The 25,668-nt window shown below is 44.0% G+C and overlaps 1 protein-coding gene across 1 annotated transcript in view; it reads left to right on the top strand.

Annotated features, from left to right (window-relative positions):
- The window catches only part of LOC132407579 (chondroitin sulfate proteoglycan 5-like), a 148,394-nt gene extending 131,298 nt beyond the window's left edge, over nt 1-17,096 (top strand). The window contains exon 4 of the mRNA XM_059994348.1: nt 16,947-17,096. Within this exon, the coding sequence (XP_059850331.1) occupies nt 16,947-17,096 (150 nt within the window). The remainder of the gene's footprint in view (nt 1-16,946) is intronic.
- The last annotated feature ends 8,572 nt before the right edge of the window (nt 17,097-25,668 follow it).

The following is a 25,668-nucleotide window of genomic DNA, read 5'->3' as shown; positions in this document are numbered from 1 at the left end:
CAGGGAGTTGTGGGCATACCCTACCCAAGCGAGATGGATAATCCAGGCAGACAGTTATGCAGCGCAGTGCTGCTTCCAAATCCTGGTTAGCTCACTCTGTTTGTCTGTTCATCTGTGGATGAAAGCTGGATGACAGACTTACTGAAGCTCCAAGGGCTTGACAAAAAGATCTCCAGACTTGAGAGATGAATTGGGGGCCGCAATCAGAAATGATGTCAGAGGGAATCCCGTGAAGGCAGAAGACATGATGAACAAGAAGGTCGACTGTTTCACGAGCTGTAGGGAGTTTGGGAAGGGCTACGAAGTGCACAGCTTTGGAGAAATGGATGACCATGGTGAGTACTGCAGTGTTCCCTTGTGAAGGGGGTAGTCCTGTAATGAAATCCAGTGCAATGTGGGACCAAGGGCGGCTGGGGACAGGTAGGGGCTGAAGCAATCCAACAGGTGGTTAGTGGGTGGCTTTTCTATGGACACAAACAGAACAGGCAGAGTCAAAGGAATGGGTGTCAGCACCCATGGAGGGCCACCAGAAATGTCTCTTCAGGAGGGACAGTGTCTGATCGATCCCGGGCTGGCAGGTGAAACAAGATGTGTGCCCCACTGGAGAACCTGAAATCGAACGGAATTGGGAACAAGGAGGCGATTGGAGGGTCAGTTTCCTGGGACAGGTTGAGTCCATTGGGCCTCTTTGACTATGGCCTCGATCCCCCAGGTGAGGGCAGCCACCACACAGGATGGTGGAAGGATGCTCTCGGGGTTGGGAAGGCCCTCCTCGGAAATGTATTGACGGGAGAGGGCATCGGGCTTCCCATTCTTGGACCCCAGACAATAGGTGAGTGTAAATCTGAACCAACCAAAAAATAATGTCCAACAGGCCTGGCAGGAACTCAGGCGTTTGGTGGTTTGGATATATGTGAGGTTCTTGTGATTGGTCCAGTCGATAAACGGATGTTTCGCTCCCTCCAGCCAGTGCCTCCACTCCTCCAAATCAAGTTTGACTGCCAGTAACTCCCAGTTCCCTACATTGCAAGAAAAGAAAGCACAGGGATGAAGCTTTTGGTCAGGGCCTGAATGTTAGGAGAAGACTGCTCCCACCCCAGAGTCAGAGGTGTCAACCTCCAGAATGAATTGACAAGAAGGGTCAGGTTGCACCAGGATAGGAACGGAGGTGAAATGCCTCTTCAGCTCCGAGAAGGAAGCATCCATTTTGGGGTCCCAGTGAACAGGGATCTTAGGAGAGGTGAGTCAAGTAAGGGGCGCTGCCACCCGGTTGTAATCCCTGATGAACTGGCGATAAAAGTTTGCGAACCCCAGAAATCGCTGGAGTTGTTTGAGTGTTGTGAGTGTATGTCACCCCACCACCGTCCAGATCTTTTCAGGATCCGCCCTCACTTGCCCAGTCTTGATGATGTATCCTAAGAAACTGACTGAAGGAATGTGAAACTCGCACTTCTCAGCTTTTATGAATAGTTTGTTCTCCCAAAGCCTCTGCAGGACCTGACAGACATGGTGGGTATGTTCCTGAAGACTGTTGGAGAAGATTAAGATGTCATCCAAATAGACAAACATGAAGCGTTTAATAAAATCTCTAAGGACATCATTTATCAGGGCTTGGAATATGGCGGGGGCATTGGGGAGGTGAAATGGCATGACCATTTATTCAAAGTGACCAAGAGAGGTGTTGAACTCTATTTTCCACTCATCCCCTTCCCTATCCTGACCAGATGATAGGCACTTCGTAGGTCCAACTTGGAGAAGATGGTGACTCTGTGAAGTTGAGAAGGGGTAGTGGATATTTGTTCTTTGCAGTTATGCCATTTAGGTCTCAGTAGTCAATGCAGGGATGCAGAGAACTATCTTTCTTCCCCACAAAGAAGAAACCTGTGCCAACAGGGGAGGATGAGGGTCAGATAGTGCCTGCCGTGAGAGTGTCATTTAGTTAAGCCTCCATTGCTTCCCTTTCTGGCCGGGACAGGTTATACAGCTGACTGGTGGGTAGAGGGGCTCTGGGGAGAAGGTCAATGACACAATCATAAGGGCGGTGTGGTGGCAGGGAAACAGCCCGCTGTTTGCTAAACACTTCTCCCAGATTGTGATACTCTGCTGGATAAATCCGGGGTTTCAGCAGCCAACGAGGTCGCGGTGACTTTCACAGGGGAAAGGGCCGATTGAAAACAAGTGGAGTGACAGAACAGACTCCAGCTGGCTGTCTTCCCAGTGGACCAATCAATGTGGGGATTATGGTGGCTTAACCAGGGGTACCCAAGAACTATAGGAGCTTGAGGAGAGGAAATGAGGTTAAGTTGTACCTGTTCCCGATGGTTCCCAGAAAAAATAAGAGACAGTGGTGGTGTACCGTGAGTGATTCGGGCCAAAAGTCTACCGTTCAGTGCCCGTGCTTCCAGAAAGGATACTCAATGGCTCCCAAGGAATTCTGGCCCAGGAGGCTATGTCTTCATCCAACAGGTTTCCCTCGGCGCCGGAGTCCACTAGAGCTGACAGAGGCAGGGCCTGTTGGTTATGACTTAAGGGAGCTTGGATCTGCATCTGGGTTCGAGGGACAGAAGGGAATGTTGTCTGACTCACTAGGGTCCCCCTTTCTATTGGTGAGCCCTCCCTTTTGGCCAAAGGGAACAGGTTGCACGGAAGTGGCTGGACTGGCCGCAATAGAGACACTCCCCCGATCTCAATCTCCGGAGACACTCTGTGGGAGAAAGGCGGTTCCATCCCAGCTGCATTGGTTCCTCTCCCGGGGCTGTGGAAACGGCCAGGCTGGGAGCTATTCCAGGAGCAAGAGGAGATGAGAGGCTTGTGCTGGTGGGAGAGTACAGGGTGCCGTGGAGTGGCCAAAGGGGGTGGACGACCAGTTCTCTCCCTATGGCGTTCTCGAAGGTGGTTGTCCAGTCTGGTGGCTAGGAGTACTGTGTTCCTAGTCACCAAACTACAGGAAGGATGTGGAAATTATAGAAAGGATGCAGAGGAGATTTACAAGGATGTTGCCTGGATTGGGGAGCATGCCTTATGAGAATAGGTTGAGTAAACTCAGCCTTTTCTCCTTGAAGCGAAGGAGGATGAGAGGTGACCTTATGGAGATATATAAGATGATGGGAAGCATTGATTGTGTGGATAGTCAGAGGCTTTTCCCAGGGCTGAAATGGCTGCCACAAGAGGGCACAGGTTTAAGGTGCCTGGAAGCAGGTACAGAGGAGATGTCAGAGGTAAGTTTTTTATGCAGGTGAGTGCATGGAATGGGCTGCCAGCAGCAGTGGTGGAGATAGGGTCTTTTAAGAGACTCCTGGAGAGGTACGTGGAGCTTAGAAAAATAGAGGGCTTTGAGTAACCCTAGGTAATTTCTAAGATAAGGACATATTCGGCACAGCTTTGTCAGCTGAAGAGCCGGTATTGTGCTCTAGGTTTTCCATGTTTCTATGTTTCTACTATGCTTGGATGCAGATTATTAAACCTTGAGGATTTTTCATCTTAATTTCTCTTGCTCTATAGAGTTAATGTAGGGAGGCACATTTGGTAGCATGAGCAGCTCTTGGCCTCCTCTATGCTAGATTTTCTCATCTTTTTCATGTTCTTTCTATTTACTGTGTTACAGCTGCACAGCTTAAATCCAACTGCAATTGATCTTTTGAGTGTGGTAGCCCGCAGGCTAGTGAACTATTCATGTTGACCTATTTTTGTCCTTTGTTAATGGAACACAATAGTCACTGAATGCTAAGTATTGTTACAGCTGGAAGAAATGTTTAAAATATTAAAATAAGAAGGTGTTGATGCCTCGCCTAATAGAGGATTAACAGTAAAAACAGCTGTTAGGAATATTATATTCACATAAAAGATTATCTGTTGCCAAAGTTTAATCTCATCCTCCATCACCATATAGAATAATTTGGAAAAGGTCAGTTTCCTTTCTGTGGAATTAACTCTGATTCATTCACTTCCACTGCAATATATAATGAATTAGATTCAAGATTGGTTAAAGTCATTTTTAGTACACAAGTGTAAAGGAGAATGAACTAATTGATACTCCATATCTGTTGCAGCACAAAAAAAACCACAATAAGATAAAGAACATAATAATAAAAAGACACAATAAATGCAAGTACTTAAGATAGCTATATATGTTGACTGACATTCGTCTGGTCAGGGAAAGTGAGGAGGTGGTAGAGAGAAGCTATAGGCAAATAGTCACACCAGGGCCTCGAAATACAGATAAGGGGGTAACAGACAGGAGAGGGAAGGGCAGGGGTCAAATACTAGGAAGTACCCCTATGGCTGTCCCCCTCAACAATAAGTATTCCTGTTTGAGTACTGTTGGGGAGGGGCGGCCTACCTAGTGGAAGCAACAGTGGGCGCGCCTCTAGCACAGAGTCTGGACTTGTCGCTGAGAAGGGTAGGGAAAGGAAGAGGATGGCAGCAGTGATAGGGGACACTATAATTAGGGGGCTAGACAGGCGATTCTGTGGATGCAGGAAAGAAACACAGATGGTAGATTGCATCCCAGGTTCCAGGGTCCAGGATGTTTCTGATTGAGGTGAACAGCCAGAGGTCGTGGTACATATTGGTACCAACAACATAGGTAGGAAGAAGGAGGAGGTCCTGAAAACAGACGACGGGGAGTTAAGAAGGAAGTTGAGAAGCAGGACCACAAAGGTAGTAATCTCAGGATTGCAGCTTATGCCACGTGACAGTGAGTATAGAAATAGAGTGAGGTGGAGGATAAATGTGTGGCTGAGGGATTGGAGCAGGGGGCAGGGATTCAGATTTCTGGATCATTGGGAACCCTTTTGGGGCAGGAGTGACCTTTACAAAAAAGACTGGTTGCACTTGAATCCGAGTTGGACCAATATCCTGGCAGAGAGGTTTGTTTAGGCTATTGAGAAGAGTTTAAACCAGAATTGCTGGTGGGTGGGAACCGAACTGAAGAGATGCAGGAAGGGGTGGTTGGCTCACAAACAGAAAAAAGCTTGTAGACAGTGTGAGAGGGAGGATAGACAGGTGATAGAGAAGGGACACGCTCAGACCAATGGTTTAAGACGTGTCTATTTCAATGAAAGGAGTATTATGAAAAAAGCGGATGAGCTTAGAGCGTGGATCAGTACTTGGAGTTATGACATTGTGGCCATTACAGAGACTTGGATGGTTCAGGGGCAGGAATGGTTACTTAGAGCGCCGGGATTCAGATCTTTCAGAAAGGACAGGGAGGGAGGCAAAAGAGGTGGGGCATGGCACTGTTGATCAGAGATAGTGTCACGGCTGCGGAAAAAGAGGAAGTCATGGTGGATTTGTCTACAGAGTCTCTGTGGGTGGAAATTAGAAACAGGAAGGGTCAATAACTCTACTAAACATTTTTTATAGACCACCCAATAGTAACAGGGATATCAAAGAGCAGATAGGGAGACAGATTCTGGAAAGGTATAATAAATACAAGGTTGTAGTAGTGGGAGATATTAATTCCCCAAATATTGATTGCCATCTCCCTAGAGCAAGGGGTTTAGATGGGATGGAGTTTGTTAGGTGTGTTCAGGAAGTTTCTTGACACAATATAGACAATAGACAATAGGTGCAGAAGTAGACCATTCGGCCCTTCGAGCCTGCACCACCATTCTGAGATCATGGCTGATCATCTACTACCAATACCCGGTTCCTGCCTTGTCCCCATATCCCTTGATTCCCCTATCCATAAGATACCTATCTAGCTCCTTCTTGAAAGCATCCAGAGAATTGGCCTCTACTGCCTTCTGAGGCAGTGCATTCCAGACCCCCACAACTCTCTGGGAGAAGAAGTTTTCCTTAACTCTGTCCTAAATGACCTACCCCTTATTTTCAAACCATGCCCTCTGGTACTGGACTCTCCCAGCATCTGGAACATATTTCCTGCCTCTATCTTGTCCAATCCCTTAATAATCTTATATGTTGCAATCAGATCCCCTCTCAATCTCCTTAATTCCAATGTGTACAAGCGCAGTCTCTCTAACCTCTCTGCATAAGACAGTCCGGAGATCCCAGGAATTAACCTCGTGAGTCTATGCTGCACTTCCTCTATGGCCAAGATGTCCTTCCTTAACCCTGGAGACCAAAACTGTACACAATACTCCAGGTGTGGTCTCACCAGGGCTCTGTACAAATGCAAGAGAATTTCCTTGCTCTTGTAGTCAATTCCCTTTGTAATAAAGGCCGACATTCCATTAGCCTTCTTCACTGCCTGCTGCACTTGATCATTCACCTTCAGTGACTGATGAACAAGGACTCCTAGATCTCTTTGTATTTCTATCTTACTGAACTCTACACCGTTCAGATAATAATCTGCCCTCCTGTTCTTACTCCCAAAGTGGATAACCTCACACTTATTCACATTAATCGTCATCTGCCAAGTATCTGCCCACTCAGCCTATCCAAGTCACCCTGAATTCTCCTAACATCCTCATCACATGTCACACTGCCACCCAGCTTAGTATCATCAGCAAACTTGCTGATGTTATTTTCAATTCCTTCATCTAAATCATTGATGTAAATCGTAAACAGCTGTGGTCCCAATACCGAGCCCTGTGGCACCCCACTAGTCACAACCTGCCATTCCGAGAAACACCCATTCACCATTACCCTTTGCTTTCTATCTGCCAACCAGTTTTCTGTCCATGTCAATATCTTCCCCCAAATGCCATGAGCTCTGATTTTACCCACCAATCTCCTATGTGGGACCTTATCAAATGCCTTCTGAAAATCGAGGTACACTACATCCACTGGATCTCCCTTGTCTAACTTCCTGGTTACATCCTTGAGAAACAATAGATTAGTCAAGCATGATTTGCCCTTGGTAAATCCATGCTGGCTCCGCCCAATCCTATCACTGCTATCTAGATATGCCACTATTTCATCTTTAATAATGGACTCTAGCATCTTCCCCACTACTGATGTTAGGCTGACAGGACGATAGTTCTCTGTTTTCTCCCTCCCTCCTTTCTTAAAAAGTGGGATAACATTAGCCATTCTCCAATTCTCAGGAACTGATCCTGAATCTAAGGAACATTGGAAAATGATTACCAATGCATTCGCAATTTCCAGGGCCACCTCCTTTAGTACCCTAGGATGCAGACCATCTGGACCTGGGGATTTGTCAGCTTTCAGTCCCAACAGTCTACTTATCACCGTTTCCTTCCTAATGTCAATCTGTTTCATTTCCTCTGTTACCCTATGTCCTTGGCCCATCCATACATCTGGGAGATTAGTTGTGTCTTCCCTAGTGAAGACAGATCTAAAGTACTTATTAAATTCTTCTGCCATTTCTCTGTTTCCCATAACAATTCCACCCAATTCATTCTTCAAGGGCCCAACATTGTTCTTAACTATCTTCTTTCTCTTCACATACCTAAAAAAGCTTTTGCTATCCTCCTTTATGTTCCTGGCTAGCTTGCATTGGTACCTCTTTTTTTCTCCCTGTATTGCCTTTTTAGTTAAATTCTGTTGTTCCTTAAAAACTTCCCAATCATCTGTCCTCCCACTCACCTTAGCTCTGTCATACTTCCTTTTTTTTTAATGCTATGCAATCTCTGACTTCCTTTGTCAACCACAGTGGCCCCTTCCCCCCTTTGAATCCTTCTTTCTCCGGGAGATGAACTGATTTTGCACCTTGTGCATTATTCCCAAGAATACCTGCCATTGCTGTTACACTGTCTTTTCTGCTGGCATATTCATCCAGTTAACTTTGGCCAGCTCCTCCCTCATGGCTCCATAGTCCCCCCTGTTCAACTGCAACACTGACACCTCCGATCTGCCCTTATCCTTCTCAAATTGCAGATAAAAACTTATCATATTATCAAATTGCAGATAAAAACTTATCATATTAATCATATAGGACCCTGGTCAGACCCCACTTGGAGTACTGTGCTCAGTTCCGGTCGCCTCACTACAGGAAGGATGTGGAAACTATAGAAAGGGTGCAGAGGAGATTTACAAGGCTGTTGCCTGGATTGGGGAGCATGCCTTATGAGAATAGGTTGTATGAACTCAGCCTTTTCTCCTTGGAACGACGGAGGATGAGGGGTGACTTGAAAGAGCTGTATAAGATGATGAGAGACATTGATCGTGAGGATAATCAGAGGCTTTTCCCAGGGCTGAAATGGCTTGCATGAGAGGGCACAGTTTTAAGGTGCTTGGAAGCAGGTACAAAGGAGATGTCAGGGGTAAGTTTTTATGCAGAGAATGGTGAGTGTGTTGAATGGCTTGCCAGCGACGGTGGTAGAGGTGGGTACGATAGGGTCTTTTAAGAGACTGCTGGACAGGTATATGGAGCTTAGAAATATAGAGGGCTACGGGTAACCCTAGTTAATTTCTAAAGTAAGTACCTATTCAGCACTGCATTGTGGGCTAAAGAGCATATACTGTGCTGTTGGTTTTCTATGTTTCTATTATGTCCATAAAGTGCTGCTGAGCACAGGAGAGTCTGTACATAAGGTGAATCACAAGAAATGATTAAGTAGTGGTAGTCGGGGTATGGAGCAGTGGCTTAGTGGGTGAAGGTGTTGATCAGCCTTACTGCTTGGGGGAAGTAATTGTTTTTGAGTCTGGTGGTCCATAGCCTCCTTCCTGATGGGAGTGGACAAACAGACCATGTGCAGGATGCGTAGGATCCCTTACGATATTGTTGGCCACTTTCTGGCACTTTTCTGCATATATGTCCCTGATGACAGGAGGCTGGTGCCAGTGATGCATTGAGCAGTTTTGTCTACCTGTTGTCAAGCTAATTTAAATGTAATCCCCCTACATTTATTGTACATTGGAACAAAGGGAAAACCATAAGGTCCCAGATGCTTTCCTGTTTACCTGAAGTGTGATTAAAACTGGAAATTATAGGCCAATAAGATGTCTAGCAGGAGGTAAAGAGGGAGACTTTTCTCCTTGGTTGCCAGTAACTGGTGATATTCCACAGGGGTGGGTGTTGGGACTGTTTCTTTATAAGCTGTATGTCAATGATTTAAATGACACAATTTATGGCTCTTTGGCCAAGTTTGCAGACAATACAAAGATAGGTGAAGGGGTAGGTAGTGCTGAGGAAGTAGGGAGATGGCAGAAGGACTTAAATAGATTAGGAGAATGGGCAAAGAAGTGGCAGGTGGAATACGGAGTCAGGAAGTTATGCACTTTGGTAGAAGTACAAAAGCGTGAACTATTTTCTAAATGGACAGAAAATTCAAAAATCCAAGGTGCAAAGGGACTTGGGAAATCTTGTGCAATTCGAGTCAGTAATGAGGACCATTTGATGGCTCTGGGCCTGGATTTGCTGGAATATTGAAAGGATAGAGTGAATGTTTCCTATAGTGGAGGAGAGCAGAGGGTACAGCCTAGAATAGAGGGGCATCCATTTAATATTGAGATGAGGAATTTCTTTAGCCAGAGGCTGGTGAATCTGTGGAACTCATGGCCACAGGAGGCCAGGTCATTTGGGTGTATTTCAGGCAGTTTCTTATTAAGTCAGCTATTATGGTAGGTGTTATGTCCATGGTGGGCAAACTACTGGACAGGATTTACAAGCATTTGGGTCAGTCTTATTCAAGATAGCATGGCTTGTGCGGGGCAGGTTGTGCCTCACAAGTCTTATTGAGCTCTTTGAAAAGGTGATAAAGGCAGTACAGTGGATATTGGTTAATTGAGACACATCGGAACCAATGTACTTTGGCTCAATTATGTGGCTGCCCAATTAGGTGAAATTTCATGGAAATAAAAAAAGACAAATTATGTATGTAAATGAAATACAGAACAAATTAAAACCCTACCAATACTACTACAGTACTATAAAACCGTTTATTAGTTCTTAATAAGTGTCTATGGAACTGGAGGAAATGGCAGAGGTAATTAATGAATACTTTACTTCAGTATTTACTAAGGAAAACGATCTTGGAGATTGTAGTGATGACTTGCAGCAGACTGAAAAGCTTCAGCATGTAGATATTAAGAAAGAGGATGTGCTGGAGCTTTTGGAAAGCATCAAGCTGGAAACGTCGCCGGGACTGAATGAGATGTAACCCAGACTACTGTGGGAGGCAAGGGAGGAGATTACTGAGCCTCTGGCGATGATCTTTGCATCATTAAAGGGGACTCGTGAGGTTCCAGAGGATTGGAGGGTTGTGGATGGTGTTCCTTTATTCAAGAAAGGGAGTGGAGATAGCCCAGGAAATTATAGACCAGTGAGTCTTACCTCAGTGGTTGGTAAGCTGATGGAGAAGATCCTGAGAGGCAGGATTTATGAACATTTGGAGATGTATAATATGATTAGTAATAGTCAGCAAAGTCAGCAGCTTTGTCAAGGGTAGGTCCTGCCTTACGAGCTTGGTTGAATTTTTTGAGGACATGACTAAATACATTGATGAAGGAAGAGCAGTAGATGTAGAGTATATGGATTTCAGCAAGCCATTTGACAAGCTACCCCATGCAAGGCTTATTGAAAAAGTAAGGAGGCATGGGATCCAAAGGGATATTGCCTTCTGTGGGCAAGCCAGTTCTAGATCCACAGAGCAAGGGGTGGTTGTAGACGGGTCATATTCAGCATGGAGATTGGTCACCAGTGGAGTATCTCAGGGTTCTGTTCTGGGACCCTTACTCTTTGAGATTTTTATCAATGACCTGGATAAGGAGGTGCAGGGAGGGGTTAGTAAATTTGCTGATAACACAAAGGTTGGAGGTGTTGTGGGTAGTGTGGAGGGCTGTCGGAGGTTATAGCAGGACATTGATAGGATGAAAAATTGGGCCAAGAAGTGGAAGATGGAGTTCAACCCAGATAAGTGTGAAGTGGTTCATTTTGGTAGGTTGAATATGATGGCAGAATATAATATTAAAGATAAAATTCTTGGCAGTGTGGAGGATTAGAGGGATCTTGGGGACCAAGTACATAGGACGCTCAAAGCAGCTGCGCAGGTTGACTCTGTGGTTAAGAAGGTGTACGATGTATTGGCCTTCATCAATCATGGAATTGAATTTAGGAGCCGAGAGGTAATGTTGCAGCTATATAGAACCCTGGTCAGGCCCCACTTGGAGTACTGTGCTCAGTTCTGGTCGTCCCACTACAGGAAGGATCTGGAAGCCATAGAAAGGGTGCAGAGATTTACAAGGATGTTGCCTGGATTGGGGAGCGTGCCTTATCAAGTCAAGTCAAGTCACTTTTTATTGTCATTTCGACCATAACAGCTGGTACAGTACACAGTAAAAACAAGACAACGTTTTTCAGGACTATGGTGCTACATGAAACATTACAAAAACTGCACTGAACTACGTAAAAACAACACAGGAAAAGACAGAGAAAATTATGAGTATAGGCTGAGTGAACTCTGTCTTTTCCCCTTGGAGCGACAGAGGATGAGAGGTGACCTGATAGAGGTGTATAAGATTATGAGAGGCATTGATTGTGTGGATAGTCAGAGGCTTTTTCCCAGGGCTGAAATGGTTGCCACAAGAAGACACAGGTTTAAGGTGCTGGGGAGTAGGTACAGAGGAGATGTCAGGGGTAAGTTTTTTACTCAGAGAGTGGTGAGTGAGTGGAATGGGCTGCTGGCAACAGTGGTGGAGGTGGATATGATAAGGTATTTTAAGAGACTTTTGGATAGGTACATGGAGCTTAGAAGAATAAAGAGCTATGGGTAAGCCTAGTAATTTCTAAGGTAGGGACATGTTCAGCAACTTTGTGGGCCAAAGGTCCTGTATTGTGCTGTAGGTTTTCTATGTTTCTAACTGCACTGCTCCAAAGAGTTCTATATGAAATCATTCTTATCATCAGCCATTAGACTCTATAATGAACCAGCCTGTTGCTGGAGAAGTGATGACCCCCCCCCCCCCTCCTGTTAGACCATTTGAGGGAACTTATTTTTTTATTCTTTCTTACTTCTCTTCCAATATTTGTATGTCTGTGCACTTGTAATGCTACTGTGACACCAATTTCTTTGAGATAAATAATCTATCTAGCTATCTATACGATTTCCATAGACATGTCACATAATGCTGAAGAGATTTTGTGTGATAAACTAAAAAACAACAGTTTTTCTATCCAGATTGATGAGTCAACAGTTTTCACCAATAAATGTTATGTTGTAACATTTGTAAGATATGTAAATGATGGTCAAATTCAAGAAAATTATCTTGCAAAGAGCTGCCCAAAACAAGCAAAGGCCATGATATTCAATGTTTTGTCTTTATATCTGGAAACAAAAGGTCTGTCTTAGAAGAACTGTGTTGCCATCTGTACTGATGGTGCCCCATCAATGGATGCCTCCATGAGAGGTTTTCATTTTTCTTGTAAAAAAGAAAATCCTGATGTTATCACAACACATTGCTTTCTTCATAGAGAAGTGCTGATGTCAAAAATTCTTGGAGATGAAATGAAAAGAGTTCTGGATGATGCTACAAAAGTGGTTAAATTTATTAAACAAGGACCAGTTCACTCGAGAATGTTTAAACGACTGTGTGAAAACCTGGACAAGGAGCACACCAATCTCCTGATACATACAGAAAGATAGTGGCTTAACAAAGAAAGCATTCTCAACAGGATTCTTGAACTGAAAGGTGACTTGCAGTACTTTCAAGAAAATAGTAGCCCAGATTTTGCTGAGTGATTGAAGATGAAGAATGGCTGCAGAAACTAGCTGATGCAGTGAGTGGCTGGAGCAGACCCAAGTGCAGGACACAGGCACGGAGATCACGTTAGGATTCTTACGCTGATTTGAATGTTGCACCGCAAACAGGAGGGATCTTGACACGGAGACGGACTTGGACTTGACTTGGACTCGGAGCCTGGACTTGGATTTGACTTGGACATGGAGCTGGGACTCGGAACTTAGACATGGAGCCGGGACTCAGAACTGGAACACGGAGCTGGGACTTGGAACTTGGACACGGAGCCAGGACTCGGAACTTGGACACGGAGCCGGGACTCGGAACTTGGACAAGGAACATGCATTGCCGCACTGGCTCAGGTGACGGACCAGCCCTGAGTCAATGTAAGCTGGAATTTTATGCTACCGGTTCAGATGAGGATCAGGTCCCCTAATCAAGGAGCCCGGTGGAACATGGGGAAAAGGAAATTAACTGAAATGAGGAATCAACAGACCGGACCATGACACTAGCCTACTTAGCATATATTTTTCATCATTTGAGGTGGTTGAACAAGTCTCTGCAAGGCCCTGTAGGAAATGGTATGACTTCAAGAGTCAAGATTCTTAGATTTAAAAGGAAACCATCTATGGAAAAATAATATTGCAAAGGAAATCTTGAAATGCTTCCATTGCTGCTTGGGCTTGGGAGTGAGGAAAGTCATGAATCTTATTAAAAACCACCTGGAATTACTGCAGAACAAAACTGAACAGTAGTTTTCCTCCCATTCAACATAAGTGTGTGACTTTTCTCTGAATCTTTTGCTCTGCCTGAGAGTTTGACTTTGAGAGAAGAGGAAGAACTTTGTGAGCTGCAGCCTGATCATGCACTCAAGATGAGATTTACTGGACAAGTTCTGGATTTCTGTGAAAGAAGCGTATTCTGTCATTCATAGAAAGGCAATCAACATTTTGCTGCAGTTTTCAACTTCTTACATGCGTGAGCAAGCTTTTTCTTGTTTAACATCTAGAGCAAGGATAGAAATCATCTTATTTCAGTTGAAGGTGAAATCCATCCTCACTTATCTCAAGTCTGACCCAGAAATGAATATGTGTGCAGCAAAGTACAGGCACAGATTTCACATGCTATGGCTATATTTGAGTCTGATCATGTCACTTAGTAAGAAAATACTTTCTCAAGTCTTGTATAAAAATTCTGTCTTAGGGTATATTTTTATTCATATTAATTGGCTTACGGATTATAATAACTTTACTGTTCAACATTGTCAGTAATGGTAGCTTGCCTCCCAGGTGCCAAGGTCCGGGATGTTTCAGATCACGTCCAAGATATCCTGCAGTGGGAGGGAGAACAGCCAGATGTTGTGGTACATATTGGTATCAATCACATAGGTAGAAAAAGGGAAGAGGTCCTGAAACAAGATGACAGGCAATTAGGAAGGAAGTTGAGAAGCAGGACCGCAAATGTAGTAACCTCTGGATTACTGCCTGTGCCACACGACAGTGAGAATAGTAATAGAATGAGGTGGAGGATAAATGTGTGGCTGAGGGATTGGAGCAGGGGGCAGGGATTCAGATTTCTGGATCATTGGGACCTCTTTTGGGGCAGGTGTGACCTGCACAAAAAGGACGGGTTGCACTTGAATCCCAGGGGAACCAATATCCTGGCGGGGAGGTTTGTTTAGGCTACTGGGGAGAGCTTAAACCAGTACTGTTGGTGGGTGGGAACTGATCTGAAGAGACTGGAGAAGAGGAGGTTGCCTCACAAATGGAGAAAGTTTGGAGACAGTGTGAGAGGGAGGATAGGCAGATGATAGAGAAGGGATGCGCTCAGACCAAAGGTTTGAGATGCGTCTATTTTAATGCAAGGAGTGTTGTGAACAAAGCAGATGAGCTCAGAGCATGGATCAGTTCTTGTAGATATGATGTGGTGGCCATGACAGAGACTTGGATGACTCAGGGACAGGATTGGTTACTTCAAGTGCCGGGTTTTAGATGTTTCAGAAAGGACAGGGAGGGAGGCAAAAGAGGTGGGGGCGTGGCACTGTTGCTCAGAGATAGTGTCATGGCTGCAGAAAAGGTGGACACCATGGAGGGATGGTCTACAAAGACTCTGTGGGTGGAGGTTAGGAACAGGAAGGGGTCAATAACTTTACAGGGTATTTTTTATAGGCCGCCCAATAGTAACACAGATATCAAGGAGCAGATAGGGAAACAGATCCTGGAAAGGTGTAATAATAAGAGTTGTTGTGATGGGAGATTTTAACTTCCCAATTATCGATTGGCATCTCCCTACAGCAAGGGGTTTAGATGGGGTGGTATTTGTTCGGTGTGTTCAGGAAGGTTTCTTGACACAATATGTAGATAAGCCTACAAGAGGAGAGACTGTACTTGATCTGGTATTGGGAAATGAACCTGGTCAGGTGTCAGATTTCTCAGTGGGAGAGCATTTTGGAGATGGTGATCATAATTCTATCTCCTTTACCATAGCATTGGAGAGAATTAGAAATAGACAAGTTAGAAAAGTATTTAATTGGAGTAAGGGGAATTATGAGGCAATCAGGCAGGAAATTGGAAGCTTAAATTGGAAACAGATGTTCTCAGGGAAAAGTACGGAAGAAATGTGGCAAATGTTCAGGGGATATTTGTGTGGAGTTCTGCAGAGGTACGTTCCAATGAGACAGGGAAGTTATGGTAGGGTACAGGAACCGTGGTGTACAAAGGCCGTAATAAGCCTAGTCAAGAAAAAAAAAGCTTACAAAAGGTTCAGAGAGGTAGGTAATGTTAGAGATCTAGAAGTTTATAAGGCTAATAGGAAGTAGCTTAAGAAGGAAATTAGGAGAACCAGAAGGAGCCATGAGAAGGCCTTGGTGAGCAGGATTAAGAAAACCCCAAGGCATTATATAAGTATGTGAAGATCAAGAAGATAAGATGTGAAAGAATAGGATCTATCAGGTGTGGAGGGCTGTCAGAGGTTACAGTGGGACATTGATAGGACTGAGAAGTGGCAGACGAAGTTCAACCCAGATAAGTGTAAAGTGGTTCATTTTGGTAGGGCAAATATAATGGCAGAATATTGTATTAATGGTAAGATTCTGGCAGTGTGTAGGGTCAAAGGGATCTTGGGGTCCGAGTCCGTAGGACACTCAAAGCAGCTGCGCAGGTTGACTCTGTGGTTAAGAAGGCATACGATGTATTAGCCTTCATCAATCGTGGAATTGAATTTAGGAGCCAAGTAATGTTGCAGCTATATAGGACCCTGGTCAGGCCCCACCTGGAGTACTGTGCTCAGTTCTGGTCGCCTCACTACAGGAAGGATGTGGAAGCCATAGAAAGAGTGCAGAAGAGATTTACAGGGATATTGCCTGGATTGGGGAGCATGCCTTATGAGAATAGGTTGAGTGAACTCGGCCGTTTCTCGTTGGAGCGACGGAGGATGAGAGGTGACCTGATAGAGGTGTACAAGATGCTGAAGATCGTGTGGATAGTCAGAGGCTTTTTCTGAGGGCTGAAATGGTTACCACAAAAGGACACAGGTTTAAGGTGCTGGGGAGTAGGTACAGAGGAGATGTCAGGGCTCAGAGGGTGGTGAGTGCGTGGAATGGGCTGCCGACAATGGTGGTGGAGGTGGAGGTGGAGGTGGACCCTCTTAAAATAGGGTCTTTTAAGAGACTTTTGGATAGGTACATGGAGCTCAGAAAAATAGAGGGCTATGGGTAAGCCTAGTAATTTCTGAGGTAAGGGCATGTTCGGCACAACTTTGTGGGCCGAAGGGCCTGTATTGTGCTGTCGGTTTTCTATTTTTCTATGTTAAATGTTCATGTTGTAAATAGCATTTAATAAAATTAATTTACAACCTTTATTTATTTATATTAAATCTACAGAGCCTATCTTCAGAAAAATTAAATCCCATTTTGGCTTAAGCCAGGTATCTAACAGAATTTTATTATATTTTCCTTATGAGTTTTTAAAATTTATTAAAGGGAATGAAAGATTAATTTCAAAAAAGTTAAGCTAAGCTTAACTATCTTTTTTCAAGAAAAGCCAGTTAAAGTTCATTCTCCACTCAAAAGAGCTTTGACAATTATTTTCGATTATATCTACATGTTACCGAGCACGCTCTCATACGTCGAGGTGAAGATATAATATTTTTAAGCAGGGGTTCCCTGAGACCTGAAAATGATTTCAAGGATTCCTGCAGGGCAAAAATGCTTAGTAGATACCTCATTCTCAGCATACAAGACGTGGCAGTGAGAATGTGCTCAATTCCCAGAAACAGTTAAATAGTTCTATTTTCCTCTTCCCTGACTTGTTTCTTTTTTGTTTTTGAACCAATTATATCTCCAGGACGACGTGAACGGACAAAATAAAATCCACGAGTCATTAAAAACTTGCCCAAAAGACGACGACTCGTTCAACGTGCAAAACAACTGGACGCCGAAGCAGAAAGAGAGTGCGAACGCCGAGGTAAACTCGGCGCAGAACAACGTGATGTAGACCCACCGCAATAAATGTGCAGTGATTTCTATATTTGTTTCTCCCCCCGCCTTATGGAACACTTCGCATGCTTTGATGTATTTTATATGAATATATATATATGTAAAGAGAGATAATTACGAGAAACCATTTGTTATTCGTTTGACAAAACAAAAGGCCATGCCACACAACACAAACCGCACCCCCCCCCCCCGAAATGAATTGTGATCCCTCCCCCACCCTGGTTTAAATTGACTTATGTGTTGCATTTTAATGAGGTGATTTACATTCGTTGCTCAGTTTTTGTTCTGGTTCTCTAAGACAATCTTTTATTGCAACTGCGTTTATTGTTTAATCGGACAGTTAGAAAACAAAAAAATGTCAATATTGAAATAAATCTTTTTAAATTGAATGGTACCTTGCGTGGGTGTGTGATTGGCTACCATTTTCCATTGCGTCAGTGCAGGTGGGTGTTCTGTAGTGCGAGGCAACAAAATAGCGATCGCTCGCCACCACATCTGGCAGGTGGGAAGAACACAGGTGGAGCTACGCCCTTTCCTTCGGTATGTCAGCAGGAAATGCGGGAAGCTCTCCTGGAATATATTTCTGACAAATTTTTTTACAAACATGTAGTTTACCTGAATAACATGGGTTCATTCAATAAACATCTGCTCCTGTGTGCGCGACAATTCCTTAAGGCACTGGATGCTGGCTACTTGAGTAGATAAGATATTAAGAGATAGAACTGGAATTAGGCCATTTGGCCCATCGATCCTGCTCCATCATTTCATTATGGCTGATCCAATTTTCATCTCAGTACAAATCTCCTGCTTTCTTCCCATATTCCTTCTTGCCCGCATTAATCAAGTGTCTATCAACTTCTACCTTAAGATATATGTGACTCGGTCTCCACAGCCGCCTGTTTCAGGGTACATGGAAACTAATGATAAAGTAAGTCAAAGTCAGCATGGTTTCTGTAAAGTAAAATCTTACCTGACAAATCTGTTAGAATACTTAGAGGAAGTAACAAGTAGGGTGGACTAAAGAGAAGCAGTGGATGTCATTTACTTGGATTTTCAGAAGGCGTTTGATAAGGCTGCTTAACAAGATAAAGTCCTTTGGCGTTATAGGAAAGATACTGGGGTGGATAGTGGAATACCTGATAGGCAGGATGCAGCGAGTGAGAATAAAAGGAGCCTTTTCTGGTTGGCTGCCGATGACTAGTGGTGTTCCTCAGGGGTCAATACTGGGACACTACTTTTCACATTGTTTGTCAATGATTTACATAATGGACTCAATGGACTAGTGGCTAAGTTTGCAGATGATAAGTGGGGAGGGGTAGCTGATGCTGAGGAAGAAATGGGATGACAGCAGGAATTAGACAAATTGGAAGAATGGACACAAAGGTGGAAGATGGAATATAGTGTTGGGAAATGTATGATAATGCATTTTGGTAAAAGGAACAATAGTGCAGACTATTATCGAAATGGGGAGGAGGTTCAAACATCAGAGGTGCAGAAGCATTTGGAGTCCTTGTTAATTTTCAGGTTGAATATGTGGTAAAGAAGACAAATGCAATGTTGGCATTTATTTCAAGAAGAATAGAAAATAAAAGCAAGGAGATAATGCGAGGTTTTATAAGATACTAGTCAGGCCACACTTAAAGTATTGTCAACAGTTTTGGGCCCCATATCTCAGAAAGGATGTCATTTTAGAGCACACAGAGGAGGTACATGAGCATAATTTGTGGAATGGGGATAGCAGAATTGGCGTGTTTAGCAGTTTTGGGCCTGTACTCACTGGATTTAGAAGAATGCAGGCAGAGGATCTCATTGAAACCTACCAAATGTTGAAAGGACTAGATAGCGTGGATGTGGAGAGGATGTTTCCTATGGTGGGGTGTCCAGAACTAGAGGGCACAGACTCAAAACTGAGGGACGACCTTTTAGAATAGAGGTAAGGAAGAATATTTTTAGCCAGAAGGTAGTGTATTCAGGGAATGCTCTGCCATAGATTGCAGTGGAGGCCAAGACCAAGGGTATGCTTAAAGTGAAAATTGATATTTTCCTAATTGGTCAGGGCATGAAAGGATATGGCAAGAAAGCAGGTGTATGGGGTTGAGTGGGATCTAGGATCAGTCATGATGGAATGGCAGAATGGACTCGATGGACTGAATGGCCTAATTCTGCTCCTGTGTCTAAAGGTCTTAAGGACATTGTGTTCCACTGATTCACCACTCTCTGGCTTAAGCAATTCCTCCTCATCTCCATTCTATGACACCCCTTTATTCTGAGCTGTTTCCTCGGGTCATACACTCCCCCCACCACAGAACACATCTTTCCACATCCACTCTATCTAGGCCTTTCACCATTCTATAGGTTTCAGTTAGGCCACCCTTCATTGTTCTGAATTACAGTGAATACAGGGCAGGAATCATTACACGCTCTTCATATAAAAAGCCTTTCAATCCTGGAAAAAATTTCATGAACCTTCTTTGAAATCCCTCCAGTGTCAGCACATCTTTTCTAAGATAGGGGCCCAAAACTGCTCACAATTCTCTGTTAGGCCTCACCAATGATTTATGAAGCCTCAACATTACATCCTTACTTTTATATTCTAGCCCTCTTGAAATGAATGCTAACTTCACAATTTATCTTCAACCTGCAAATTAACCTGTAGGGAATCCTGCACAAGGATTCCCAAATCCCACTGCACATCATATTTTTGAAATATTTCTCCATTTTAAAAATATTTTACATTTTATTTCTTCTTTCAAAATGCACGAGCATACATTTCCTGACCCAGTATTCCATCTGCCAATTCTTTGTCCATGCTCCTAATGTCTAGATCACTCTGCAGCCTCTTTTCTTCCTTAAAATTACCTGTCCCTTCACCTATTTTTATATCATCTGCAAACCTGGCCACAATGCTATTAATTCTGCCATCTAAATCATTGACATATAACATAAAAAGAATCTGTCCCAACACCAACCCTGGTGAAACATCACTAATCATTGGCAGCTAATCAAAAAAAGCTTCCTTTAATTCCACTCTTTGCCTCTTGCCAATCAGCCAATGCTTTAACCATAGTGGTATCTTTCTTGTAATAGTATGGTCTCTTAACTTGTTATGCAGCCTTGTGTGGCATCATGTCAAAGACCTTTGAAAATCCAAATACATAACATCCACTGATTCTCCTTTGTCTATTGTGTTTGTTATTTCCTCAAAGAATTCCAACAGATTTGTCAGTCAAGATTTTCCCTGTAGGAAACCATGCTGACTCTGGGCTATCTTTATCCTGTGCCTCCAAGTTCCCCAAAACCAGATCCTTAACAATTGACTCCAACATCTTCCCAACCACTGAGGTCAGACTAATTGCCCTATAATTTCCTTTCTTCTGCATATCTTTATTCTTGAAGAGTGGAGTGACATTTGCAATTTTCTATTCCTCTGGAACCATGCCAGAATCAACTTGAAAGAGGGGTGGCGTAACCAGTCAAATAAGATGTCTTAGGCAGTGCTTAGTCTGGATGGACAAGAGATATCATCTGGTAAGGCAGTTTGTTTAGAGCAATCAGGAGCTTGAGAGGAGGGAAATTCACTCGGCTTGGCTGACTGAATAGAAAGGGCAGCAACTTGTGGCAGTTTTGAGCTTTGACCAGCAACCAATTGGTGCTTAGCGTAGATCAGCAAGAACAGATTAAGGGAAGGAAAGGGAAGCGCAGCAGCCATTGTCTGAGTGGACAGAGTTGGAGTGGTGATTTTGAGGCTTCAGCAAAGACAGGCTACAGTTAGAAGGAAAAGTTGAAAAGCTGTAATTTTTCCCCTCCCTTCTTTACATTTGCTTAGTTAGGACAGTAGAGATTCCAGGCAGGATAGTTGAATGCTCCTCTTGTGAGATGTGGGAAGGCAGGGAGACCTCCAGTGTCCCTGACAATACAACTGCAAGAAGTGCATGCAGCTGCAGCTTCTAACAGTCTGTGTTAAGGAGTTGGAGAGCTGGATCTGGATAAACTCTTGATCATTCAGGAGGCTGAGGGAGTGATAGATAGGACATACAGAGAGGTAGTTACGCCCAGGGTACAGGACACAGGAAACTGGGTGACAGTCAGGAAGGGGAAAGGAGTTAAGGAGCCAGTGCCAAGTACCACAGAGACACAGAGAGTGCTGGGTGCATGGAATGTACTTGCAGCAGCGCTGGTGGAGGTGGATACAAGTGGATCTTTTAAGAGCCTATTAGATAGGTACATTGAGCTTAGAAAAATAGAGAGCTATGCACTATGGAAATTCTAGGCAGTTTCTCGAGTAGGTTACATGGTCGGCACAACATTGTGGGTCGAACTGCCTTTAACATACTGTAAATTTCAATGTTCTATGTACTCCAGTGACCATCCCTTCAACAACGGGTATATCACTTTGGATGCTGTTGTGTGACAATAGACAGTAGGTGCAGGAGTAGGCCATTCGGCCCTTCTAGCCAGCACCGCCATTCACTGTGATCATGGCTGATCATACACAATCAGTACCCTGTTCCTGCCCTCTCCCCATATCTCTTGACCCTGCTATCTATAAGAGCTCTATCTAACTCTCTCTTGAATGCAACCAGAGACTTGGCCTCCACTGCCTTCTGGGGCAGAGCATTCCACATATCCACCACTCTCTGGGTGAAAAAGTTTTTCCGCATCTCTGTTCTAAATGGCCTACCCCTTATTCTTAAACTGTGGCCTCTAGTTCTGGACTCACCCATCAGCAGGAACATGCTTCCTGCCTCCAGTGTGTCCAATCCCTTAATAATCTTATATGTTTCAATCAGATCCCCTCTCATCCTTCTAAATTCCAGTGTATGCAAGCCCAGTCGCTCCAATCTTTCAACATATGACAGTCCTGCCATTCCGGGAATTAACCTTGTGAACCTACGCTGCACTCCCTCAATAGCAAGAATGTCCTTCCTCAAATTTGGAGATCAAAACTGCACACAATACTCCAGGTGGGGTCTCACCAGGGCCCTGTACAGCTGCAGAAGGACCTCTTTACTCCTATACTCAATTCCTCTTGTTATAAAGGCCAGCATGCCATTAGCTTTCTTCACTGCCTGCTGTACCAGCATGCTTGCTTTCATTGACTGATGTACAAGAATACCTAGATCTCGTTGTACTTCCCCTTTTTCTAAATTGACTCCATTTAGATAGTAATCTGCCTTCCTGTTCTTGCCACCAAAGTGGATAACCTCACATTTATCTACATTAAACTGCATCTGCCCACTCACCCAACCTGTCCAAGTCACTCTGCATTCTCATAACATCCTCCTGACATTTCACACTGCCACCCAGCTTTGTGTCATCAGCAAATTTGTTAATGTTACTTTTAATCCCTTCATTTACATCATTAATGTATATTGTAAACAGCTGCGGTCCCAGCACCAAACCTTGCAGTACCCCACTGGTCACAGCCTGCCATTCCGAAAGGGACCCGTTAATCACTACTCTTTGGATTCTGTCAGCCAGCCAATTTTCAATCCATGTCAGTACTCTGCCCCCAAAACCATGTGCCCTAATTTTGCCCACTAATCTCCTATGTGGGACTTTATCAAAAGCTTTCTGTAAGTCCAGGTACACTACATCCACTGGCTCTCCCTTGCCCATTTTCATAGTTACATCCTCAAAAAACTCCAGAAGATTAGTCAAGCATGATTTTCCCTTCATAAATCCATGCTGACTCGGACTGATCCTTCTACTGCTACCCAAATGTGTTGTAATTTCCTCTTTTATAATTGACTCCAGCATATTTCCTACAACTGACGTCAGGCTAACCGGTCTATAATTTCCTGTTTTCTCTCTCCCTCTTTTCTTGAAAAGTGGGACAACATTAGCCACCTTCCAATCAGCAGGAGCTGTTCCTGAATCTAGGCCCTGTACAAATGCAAAAGGACATCCTTGCTCTTGTACTCAATTCCCCTTGTAATAAAGGCCAACATTCCATTTGCCCTCTTCACTGCCTGTTGCACTTGCTCATTCACCTTCATTGACTGATGAACTAGGACTCCTAGGTCTCTTTGCATTTCTCCCTTACCTAACTCTACACCATTCAGACAATACTCTGCCCTCTTGTTCCTGCTTCCAAAGTGGATAACTTCACATTTATTCACATTGAATGACATCTGCCAAGTATCTGCCCACTCACTCAGCCTATCCAAGTCTCCCTGTATTCTCCTAATGTCCTCTTCGCATGTTACACTGCCACCCAGTTTAGTATCGTCAGCAAACTTGCTGATATAGTTTTCAATGCCCTCATCTAAATCGTTGACATAAATCGTAAAGAGCTGTGGTCCCAATACAGAGCCCTGTGGTACCCCACTAGTCACCTCCAGCCAGTCCGAGAAACACCCATTCACTGCTACCCTTTGCTTTCTATCTGCCAACCAGTTTTCTATCCATGTTGAAACCCTGCCCCCAATGCCATGAGCTCTGATTTTACTCACCAATCTCCTATGTGGCACCTTATCGAATGCCTTCTGAAAATCTAGGTACACTACATCCACTGGCTTACCCTCGTCTAACATCCTTGTTACACCCTCAAAAAACTCCAACATATTAGTCAAGCATGATTTACCCTTGGTAAATCCATGCTGGCTTGGCCTAATCCTATTACTGCCATCAAGATGTGCCACTATTTCGTCCTTAATAATGGACTCAAGCATCTTCCCCACGACTGACATTAGGCTAACAGGGCGATAGTTCTCCGTTTTCTCCTTCCCTCCCTTCTTGAAAAGTGGGATAACATTAGCCACTCTCCAATCTTCAGGAACTGATCCTGAATCTAAGGAACATTGGAAAATGATTACCAATGCATCTGCAATTTCCTGAGCCACCTCTTTTAGAACCCTCGGATGCAGACCGTCTGGACCCGGGGATTTATTAGCCTTCAGTCCTACCAGTCTACTCATTACAGTTTCTTTCCTAATGTCAATCTGTCTCAATTCCTCTGATATCTTATGACCCTGGCCCAGCCATACATCTGGGAGATTGCTTGTGTCCTCCCTGGTGAAGACAGATCTAAAGTACGCATTAAATTCTGTTGCCATTTCCCTTTTTCCCATAACAATTTCTCCCAGTCTTCAAGGGGCCAACATTGTTCTTAACTATCTTTTTTCTCTTCACATAGCTAAAAAAGCTTTTGCTATCCCCTTTTATATTCCTGGCTAGACTGAGCTCATACCTGATTTTTTCTCTCCGTATTGCTTTTTTAGTTAAGATCTGCTGTTCCTTAAAACTTTCCCAATCATCTGTATTCCCACTCATCTTAGCCCTGTCATACTTCTTTTTCTTTAATGCTATACAATCTCTGACTTCCTTTGTCAACCACTGTGGCCCCTTTCCCCTCTTTGAATCCTTCCTTCTCATTGGAATGAACTGCTTTTGCATCTTTTGTATTATTCCCAAGAATATCTGCCACTGCTGATCCACTGTCTTTCCTGCCAGGGCATCCGCCCATTTAACTTTGGCCAGCTCTTCCCTCATGGCTCCGTAGTCTCCTTTATTTAATTGCAACACTGACACCTCTGATCTGCCCTTATCCCTCTCAAATTGTAGATAAAAACTTACCATGTTATGATCACTACTTCCTAATGGCTCCTTTACTTCAAGATCACTTATCAATTCCTGTTCATTACACATCACCAAGTCCAAAATAGCCTCGTTCCTGGTTGGCTCAAGCACAAGCTGTTCCAAAAATACATCCCTTAGACACTCCACAAACTCCCTATCCTGGGGTCCAGCACCTACCTGATTCTCCCAGTTCACCTGCATGTTGAAATCTCCCATAACGACTGCATTACCTTTAGCACATGCCAATGTTAACTCCCTAATCAACTTGTACCCAATATCCACGCTACAGTTTGGGGGCCTGTACACAACAGCCATTAGGGACTTTTTACCCTTACTGTTCCTCAGCTCAATCCACACGGACTCTACTTCCCCTGTTCCTAAGTCACCCCTTGCTAAGGACTGAATCTCATTCCTCACCAACAGGGCCACCCCACCCCCTCTTCCCATATTTCTGTCTCTACGATAGCACGTATACCCTGGTACACTCAATTCCCAGGCCTGATCCCCTTGCAGCCATGTCTCCGTTGTCCCAACAATATCGTAGTTCCCCATTTTCATCTGAGCTTCAAGCTCATCTGTCTTATTTCTGACACTACGCGCATTCAAGTATAGAATTCTTAGCCCATTCCTCCTCTCTTTGCTTAAAACACTGTCTACTGTACCTAACCCAGCTCCTTGAATTTCCATCGGGCTAATTGCACCTTGAATTTTGATGACCTTCTTAAGATCACCCAAACCTTCTACACATTTAACCCCATGCTCCTTCTGACCAACCCTCTGTACATGTAACTTTTCCAACACATGTTCTGTCTCACCTTTCTCCTTTACACAATTAATATTTGGGAAACGTGTATTCCCCACCTGTCCCTTATCTTTCATCATATCGTCTTCTCTCGTAATCTGGATCCCTGCCCCCTGTACATCTAGTTTAACCCCCCCCCCCCCCCAAGCAGCACTGGCAAACATTCCTGCAAGAATGTTAGTACCCC

This window comes from Hypanus sabinus, chromosome 1, assembly GCF_030144855.1.
Source record: "Hypanus sabinus isolate sHypSab1 chromosome 1, sHypSab1.hap1, whole genome shotgun sequence".
Lineage (NCBI taxonomy): Eukaryota > Metazoa > Chordata > Chondrichthyes > Myliobatiformes > Dasyatidae > Hypanus > Hypanus sabinus.
The sequence above is the reverse complement of the archived record's forward strand: the minus strand, read 5'-3'. Positions and strand labels throughout refer to the sequence as shown.